This window comes from Triticum aestivum, chromosome 3B (assembly GCF_018294505.1).
Source record: "Triticum aestivum cultivar Chinese Spring chromosome 3B, IWGSC CS RefSeq v2.1, whole genome shotgun sequence".
Taxonomy (NCBI): Eukaryota; Viridiplantae; Streptophyta; class Magnoliopsida; order Poales; family Poaceae; genus Triticum; species Triticum aestivum.
Genome location: NC_057801.1, coordinates 400631955 through 400640975, shown reverse-complemented (window position 1 = coordinate 400640975; position 9021 = coordinate 400631955). Strand labels below are relative to the sequence as shown.

At 47.1% G+C, this 9021-nt stretch overlaps 1 protein-coding gene across 2 annotated transcripts; it reads right to left on the bottom strand.

Moving 5' to 3' along the window:
• Positions 1–2880: 2880 nt before the first annotated feature.
• LOC123070062 (probable receptor-like protein kinase At2g42960) lies at positions 2881–8807 on the bottom strand. Of its 2 annotated transcripts, XM_044493079.1 has the most exons (10): positions 8642–8807; positions 8158–8527; positions 7451–7508; positions 6398–7069; positions 6177–6281; positions 4200–4322; positions 3950–4120; positions 3688–3817; positions 3361–3570; positions 2881–3270 (listed from the first exon to the last, which is right to left on the bottom strand). In XM_044493079.1, the coding sequence occupies exons 4-10, from the start codon at positions 7057–7059 to the stop codon at positions 3223–3225; spliced, it is 1449 nt and encodes a 482-aa protein (XP_044349014.1). In that variant the 5' UTR covers positions 7060–7069; positions 7451–7508; positions 8158–8527; positions 8642–8807; the 3' UTR covers positions 2881–3222. The 2 variants fall into 2 exon arrangements, with proteins under 2 accessions (XP_044349014.1, XP_044349015.1); XM_044493080.1 differs by lacking the exons at positions 8158–8527; positions 8642–8807 and adding an exon at positions 7605–8120.
• Between the last annotated feature and the right edge of the window lie 214 nt (positions 8808–9021).

The following is a 9021-nucleotide window of genomic DNA, read 5'->3' as shown; positions in this document are numbered from 1 at the left end:
ACCAAATCTACAACTTTGGGAGCTCCCTTACTTTGTCTATAATCTTCTTCTCAAGCAGTCAACCAATTCTCACTTAAGAATCTGAATTATGCTGCACTTCAGAAACTAGGCAATCACAAAGTCTTTGTCAATCTGTGGTCTGTACACACTAAGAGCAACTCCAACGCGCCGACCCAAATAGACACGAGCTTTGTCTGCTTTTCGTTCGTTTGGGTCGGCCACCCGCTCAGCGTCCGCCCTGTTTTTGGTTTGGGTTGGCCGTGCGCCCAAAGCGCGTGACCCATTTCATGTCCACGCATAAATTTTAAAAGGCCCGCGGCCATAGATCATGCCAGCGTCCATGCCATCTCCCGGATGCCGACGCCATGCCAGCGGCAGGCCGACAATGCCAACCTCCAAAAAAACTACCATACAGTTCATGTTGGTGCACTTGCCAGCGGCCGGCACACATGCCAGCACACAAAAAGGGGCGGGAGTTCGACCATGGCATCTTGGTCGTGGTCATGGCAGCACACTTGTCGACATAAAAAAGGGATGGCGCTCTCAGCTATAGATCACTCGTCGTCGAACTTGACCATGTCGGCATGCATCTTCTCGAACCATGGCCGCTTCCTTGGTGACATGGTGTTCAAGTCCACCTTCATGATCTCTAGCCCCGTCATCATGCTAGCGAGCGCCACTTCTTTTGCCTTGGTCTTGGCATTAGCGGCCTCGAGCATCTTGGCTTGCTTCTCCGTCTCCTTCTCAAGCATCTTGACTTGCTTCTCCACATCGAGCTCAAGCCTCCTCCGTTGGATCTCCATGAAGGCATTCATTTGCTCTTCCTTGTCTTGCCGACGCTTCTCGTACCTTGTGTCCTTCTTGGTCATCATGCCCTCTAAAGTGGCGTGCAAGGTAATGGACGCCGCATCGTGCTTGTCCTCCTTCTTGGAGTTGGTCCCCCCCCCCCCTGCGACCGTGGCTTCTTGCCCTCCCCATGCTCCTCAACGGCTCCCCCCCCCCACACACACACGCCTTGGTGGCGGCATATTGTGCCTTGAACTTCTCCTCCCCATTGATGACCATCCAACAATGGGAGAGGTTGAAGGACTTGCCCTTATGTTGGGCCTTGAATGCCTCCAAATCTTGGAATGCCTACAATGAATAGCATGCAAGCATATGGGCAAATGGACATGCAAATGAACATGCAAGCATAACGGAAATGGATACAAAGAGGGGCGCATGTATACCATATCTTTCATGCCGATGCCGCTCACGGGCGTGCCTTGATGGTCACAAGGTTGGCACAAAACTTCTTGCACTCTTGTTGTATCACTCTCCATCACTTCGAGAGGGACACCCACCCGTGCTTGCTCTCCATTTGGTACGACGCAAACTTCTTGCATTCATGGTACTCACAATGAACACAAAGCCAAAAGGTTGATGCCTTTTGCTCGGCGCCGACCTTAGGTTCTTGCCTAATGTCCCTCCAATACTCACAAAGGAGTTTGTCCACGGACGGCGTGTATGCCTTCGTCCGCTTGCTTTTGCGCTTCTTGTTTGCTCCGGCTTGGTTGGCGAGCTCGCCCTCGAACAAAGGCTCGCCGTCGATGTCCACATCATCCTCTTCCTCAAGGCCGTAGTCCTCTGGAAATTCGTGGTCGAGCGGGAAGGTGCTGCCCATGTTGACCTGAACTTGCATGAAGGTGTCGTCCATGCCAGGTTGATCATAGGTGGTGGGCATGAATGGCGCTCGACCGTCTTGGCCTTGGGTCTCCTCGGTATCGAAGGGAGCCGCGCCGGCACCGCCGGCGGAGGCAGCGGCCCCCCGTACCGCCTTCGAAGATGATGTTCTCTATGATGAAATGGTTGGCCATTTCGTTGTCACCGATGGTCGGCATTCTGTCGAAAAGATTGCGGGCGCCAGGAAGCATGTTGGCTAGTATCTCTCGCAGGCGTTTATTCGCCCCTTCGGAGGATGATGCACCGGCCACTGTCGTGGCGTTTAGGTCGATGGCCATGGGCACGGCCGTGGGCGTGGACGGCGCCACCACGCTCACCTCCGGCGAGCATTCCCCAAAGAAGCGGAAGTCTTGCGGATAGACATGGAAGCCGGGAATCGGCTATGTGGCAGACACACGTTGCAACTCTAGCAGCACCATCCGAAGAAATGCCGACGAGCCCATGCTGGCTGCGGCCACAGCGGTGCTGACGAGCCCGTGCTGGCCAGGGTTCAACCCTAGGTAGAGCAAGGCCTCCCTCGTTGCTGCGGCGACTCGGGCATTGCTTTCCTCTTGCTGTGCGGCGGCGGAGAGGGCGGCGATGGCTGCTCCTTCGAGCTTTGTGCCATGCGTGTGCCTCCTGCCCTTCCTCTTGGCCGACCGCAGAACCCGCTCCTCGGGCGTCAGCTGCTTCTTCTAGGGCGGCGCCGCAATCTTACGGGGCACGCAGGGCTTGCCTTTGGTGAAGGCGACGGAGGTGAGGTTGGACGAGGCGAGGGACACGAGGCCGATGACGGCATCGAGGGTCGTGCGTCATCCATGGCAAGCGATTGGGAGCTCGTGCAGGCGGGAGTGTTTTGGGTAAGTGGAGGAAAATGATGGTCATTGTGCCACCGACTGGCGGGATAGGGGAAGGAGTAGGCACGCGCACGAGAGTGTTTTGGGTAAGTGGAGAAAAATGATGGTCGTTGTGCCACCGACTGGCGGGACAGGGGGAGGAGTAGGCACGCGTCGTGCGCGTCCGATTCAATGTCCGCGCCAACACAAATGAGGCCCAAATTTTGGGCCAGGAATGGGTCGTCGGGCGGACATTCGTTTGGGTTGGCGCATTGGGCCTGACTTATGTGTCCGTTTTGACCCAAGCAGACACGTCCGGACGAAATAGGTCGGCACTTTGGAGTTGCTCTAAGTGACTTGATCAACTAAAACATAGATAAATACAAATGTACTGGCAAACAAGTTCTCGCTACCCAGTACTATCAGCCTACTTGATGTACATTTCGAAAATGCATATGCTGTTTCAGCGACTTTTGGAAGTTGAGAGTCGCGATCAGGAATTACTCTTGTGGAATGTGGATTCCCATCATAGTAATCTACCATCCAGTACGATCATAAGCAGAAGGCTTATTTCATCCTCTGTTTTTGCCAGCGAAAGCTTTATTTACATTTTACGTCCCAGATGATGTTTCTTATCGCAAGCAATTTCAACACACGCGGCCTTGACTTGGACTGCTAACCCAGGTCAGGTGTCTCCACCATCGACATGCGCCGGCCGGCTCTTCCTCCGTTCCTTGAGTGACATCAGACTTGAGAGTTCAGACTATTGCAATTTGACACTTAACACATAAGTAAGAAAGTAGATACAGTACTCAGTACAAACCTCCCGTGATAGCCCATCCTCTGCTTCGAGCATACGAACGGCCTGACCCATAGTAGGCCTTCTGTCAGCAACGGGGTCTACACACTTGAGCGCGACTAGGAGAGCACGCTTGAGAGCCTGTTTAGTTGGTTTAGCCTCCATTTCAGAATCAACCACCTCCTCTGCTCTCCTGCTGCCAACCATCTGTTTAAGCCACTCCACCATATGGACCTGCAGGGTATCCATGTCAGCATTTCTTTCCCCAATTAAAAACCACAAGATTTGGAAAGAAACAGGTATATATGTTTGAGGCATGCATGATTGCTACAGGGTTCTGTGCGTGCTCACCTCATTGGCAGGCCGGCTGTAGTTAACAGGATCCCTTCCAGTCACGGCTTCCAAGAGTAGTACCCCAAAACTGTACACATCGCTCTTTTCATTTAGCAGTCCAGTATTTACGTATTCAGGGGCTACATAGCTGAAAACAATGCAACCGAGTTAATAGATTGTTACCTTGTCAATTCCTAATGGATAATTCAACTCAGGGAAATGGGTTCACTGGATATCAATGTTTCTGCAACTCAGTGACAGCATGACAATAAGAGCTTACCCAAAAGTCCCCATAACTCGAGTAGTTATATGGCTCTTCCCTTCACCCAAGAGCTTAGATAATCCAAAGTCAGAAAGTTTTCCATTGAATTCTTCGTCAATAAGGATATTACTTGATTTGATATCACGGTGAATAACTTTTGGCTCTATGCCTTCGTGCAAATAAGCCAGTCTGCCAAGCAGAATGATTTGTTCAAAGAGGGCCCAATATAGAAGAAAGAAACCAAATTCAAGAATAGGACATCACTTACGCTTTAGCAATGCCAAGGGTAATTTTTATGCGGGCTTCCCAGGTAAGAACACCTTGTTGACGCATCGCACCATGCAACCACTGTTCTAAGTTGCCGTTGCTGATGTATTCGTAGACAAGCATCCTGCAAGAAGAGTTACTTAATTGTAGTGGCTGCAAATAGTAATTGTTACACAAAAGTACTATATACACCAATCAAGCAAATAGACTTTCATGTGTTTATATGCATTTATATAAACTTTAAAAGGTTATACTTGTATTGGCTTAAGAAAACAGACTTAAAACCTAAGGAGGAAAAAAATGGATCAACCAGTCACTCCGTGAAATAATTGCACCTCACGTGAGTCGAGCCCTGATGGGCGGGTTGGTGCTAGTGCACCAAGACAGTCTTTTCTTATTCATTCTACACCATCTAGATAAGTAAAAGAACATATTGTACAATGGATTATCTCGTAGTGTTATCTCTAGCAATGCTCCTCAGATTATTGGATGATTAAAATTAAATAAGGAAATGTGTGATCGAGACAAGACATCTCGTATAATGGTGAAAAATGTCTTCTATTTCTTGCTAAGAGGTCATCTCTTAGCTAAGAGGAGGCAAACTCCCTTTTTCCTCGTTCATCATACAATCTACATGGTACTGCCAAGATAACACCATTGTAGATGCCCTAAGGAGATAGGAAGCTATTTAGGCCCCGTTCGGAAGTCCTCCAGATTCAAGAAATCCACGTCTCCAGCTTCCAACGCCAGCTTCCAGCTTCTCCGTGAGGTGCTGCGTGCGTTCGGGAGGCTGTGGCCAGCTTCTCCCTCCGCTGCATGGGCTGGCGATGGGCTACAGGGACATGGGCTGTTTGGGAACGAAGATGGTGACATGGGCTGCCGGCCCAGTTCGGAGTGAAAGGCGTGGAAGCGTCCACGTCTACTCGCTGGCTCGTACAGGAGCTCGGGAGGAAATAGATCGAACCGGTACGCAACTTAGCGGTGGCATTCCCATGTAATTTCAACGAAGTCCAACTTCTCGTTTTGAGCTGGAAGCTGGGAGCTGGGTTCGACTAGCTTCTCGTTTTTGCACTGGCAGGGTCGTTTGCTCCGCGAAGCCAGCTTCTTGGAGCTGCCGCGTTCGGGACGGCTCCACGCGCTGAGCCTAGAAGCTGGGAGCAGGAGAGGTTCCGAACGGGGCCTTACTGTACGATATACCAATACTCAATCCATAATAACATAAGGACATGACTGTGGCAGACAACTGTTGTGAGCAAATATTGGTCAGGTAAGATCAATTATGAACAAAGCAGTATCTTGTCACCTAGGCTCGACATAATATTAGCAAGACGTGATTCAGACTGCATAAATCAAACATATACATAAACTTCAAATATATTTTTAGGCAAATGACGAGCTAAAGATGGTAATATTACACATGTTTCTTGAAACAGCATTGGTACCTGAACTGCATATAAAGTGGATGAATGCTTATCATAAATCTCTTACTAGTTACTAATTCGCAAAATGATTCTAAATGATGCCTTCATACTCATATTCAACATTTAATAACTGAACATAATAAGCATCAAGCACACTAAGATAACAACTGAAAACTTTTGTTTGAGATAGACAACAATGTTGCATATTCTATGTGGAGCTAGTGTTGGTATCTGATTATATACAATTTTCCTCAGTAGATTTGAGATGACAAAGTCTGCTAGCTAACTGTATCAATATTTTGGTAATTAGTGCATTGTACATAAACATTGAAAGCAAGCCTTGCAATCATACAAATTGCTATCTGCAACTTTTAACTAAAGAACTTAAAAAATAAACTCAAGAGATGTGATGGGAATAAAATAATAAACATGAAAAATATATAGTAATGTAACTATCCGTGCAAGACAAATATATGGGACTGCAGCTTGACGAATATTGGTGAATGGAAGAAAAAATAAAAAAGTCTGGTTAACAGAGTGTGTAAACAAAGATTCACCTGTGGCTTCCCTCAACACAGTAACCCAGAAGTCGCACCAGATTCTTATGCCTAACATGACCAATGGCCTCAACTTCGACCCTGAACTCTTTCTCTGCCTGGCCCCTGGAAAAACATACCAAGATTTCAGAGAAGTCAATAATATATTACTCACAGCATGTAATTTTGTGGTCTATAAGAAGTTATTCTTTATGGTAAGAATCAACGTTAATGTCTCTTACACGTTATTAAAAAGTTTTTTGATTGCAACATCAGTTCCATTTACAAGACAGCCATGATAAACAACCCCATATCCGCCCTCTCCAATGATATACTCATTAGAGAACCCATTTGTTGAATGCTCCAACTCTCTGAGAGTATACCAATGACCCAAACCCAGGTGAGAGAACTCTGGGAGACCAGCCCGAGGAGACATGGACATGGTGGCACACTGAGAGTACTCCCTCTTATCATATGCTGAACTGCCTTCATCACCAGAGTATAACTCCTGGGCCCTATCATATTGGTGCGAGCTGCACTCAATCAAATTATGATCATCACTTGATTTGCTCGTAATCAAGTGAGCGAACACTTTCCCCGATTCTTTCTCTGGATCTCTCTCCTTCACTGGAAAGATGTGACTTTCTGGGGCACAGATGTTCTCCACAAAAGCTCGGCTACCAACTTCATCTACTGCAATCTCTTTGGTTACATCTGGGATTTCAGGCTCAGCAATATCATGATGATTCCCTCGTCTCCTCCAGTATATCAACAGGAAGCATATGAGGCCTAGGACAAACAGAATTGCAGCCCAAATGCTTATGCCAAGCACAACCCATAGTCTCAAACCAAAAGGCGGGGTTCTGGACAATAACTCCACCCGTAAGTTTTCACTTGTTGACATTATGATTTCCCTGCAACCAGGACACACTTCAGCATTAGGTCATCTTTGCTGCACATCATCAGAAATAATAGGATTGTGGTGATATTTTTAGACAGTATAAATAAACAAAGAGATTGAATAACAAATTGGTAACACATAAAGCCATTATCAAGGTAACCAAAAGGAGAATAAAATGCCTAGTTACATAAAGGTTATTCAAGTAAATCACACAAGAATGGCTTTACTAGAAACCAAGAAAGTGTTGATGGCACTCCAGAAAAATATTGAATACAGTACTAACATAATCTCTTCAGTAAAATGTAACAAAATGGCACAAGATCATGTAGAGATCCCTGCCTTCAATGATTATAGAATTATACGAGAACTAAACACCGAGTTACAGATTGTTTACCTGACCGACAACTGGACAGTCGCTTGCAGCTCATAGACCAGACCAGCAACATAAAAACCTAATTCAACATTGATAAAAATGTTAAAAGATGATTATCTACAGAATTCAGGAAGTCCAAACGATCAATTTGTTCATAGTGTATAAGAAAAACAACCGTTATAAAGCAATTGCTTGGCCTCTGAGTGCAACTAACATTAGCTCCAAAGATCAAACATGATACTCATGTTATGAAGCAACCTTGAGTACGTGATGTTTCCCAGAGTACTGCTGATACATTGACAAAACAAAATAATACACAAAAACTCTATATATCATGATCAAGAAAGAAGAGGCGACCCAAATTTCATAGGGAACAGACTGGAAGCAGAGATGGGGAAGTCCAGTTTACAGATAGAGGATGATAAAGACTAGCAGTTTGGGTTCAATTATGAGCGACATTCATCCAAGAGAACCAAGAAACCATTAACTTGGTTAATCTACCTGGAGCAAACACCCAGAACACATTAACACTGACTAAATCTGGGGCAAGTAGCTCCGGTGTCTTCCATGGGAGCACCATGTGAGTGACACAGGACGCATCTTATGGATGTGAGCCTTGGTAGGCAAACACACAAGCAACTCGCCTGCACTCTCACGAACACCACCAGCACGCATATAAACCACACAGCCTCAAACTAGAGACATGTTATCTTATCAACCATGCTCACCTGGGCATCATCAAGCGGGCCAAGAACGGGCAGAGGAGGCCGAACCCGTCCGCCAGCCCACCGCCCGCGCTCACGGAGACCACCATTCGGCCCCGCCACCGCTGCCCGCTGGTACTCCTACCCTACTGGAGAGGTGGAGAGATCGAAGTGGCCGAGGCCAGCCAAGTCGAGTCTTGGTTGAGGCGAGGAGATTTCTCTTGGTTGGTGAAGTGCCTCTCTTCCTTCCTGGCCCGTTCCGGCACACGCTTGTTGGTTTCTTTCGGCCGGAAGTCCGTGCCTGGAGTAGCACTGGAATTTAGTAGTACCACCAGCTCGTTTTCTTTCTTTTTTCTTGGTTGGATTTTGGTGAGCTGTATCCGGATCAGCTTGTCTGCCGAATTAAAACGCCAAAATAGATGAAAATTTCTTCTGTGAACGGAAAAAACAAAGGCTAGATGCATGAAATGAGACTAGTCTACACTTGTGAAATACTAATAAGGAGTACCAATATTTTCTGTGAACGTGTGCAATCGTGACCAAGTTGTTCGGTCAGGAATATCTTGCTAGGTTGGGCTCCCTTCCTTGGCTAGGCATTATCCTCTCCTCCTCCTTTGCTTTACAACTCCCACTGACTATAAGTGAAAGAAAAGCAGGGGCGCACTCGTGTAAAGATGGTACCGGCTTTGGGGTTCATCGACCTGTGTTGTATTGCCCTCCTTTCCTTTCCTTCTTTTCTTTCCTTGAGGTCGAAGAAACCAAAAGAAGATGGCGCATGTACGTACGTACGTACGTTCGCTCTGGAGCAGGCATGAGTTGCGAGCTGAGAAGGAACCAACACCAACCTACTCCCGCGTGTCATGTCACCTTGTGTTTCTCGCCAAACAA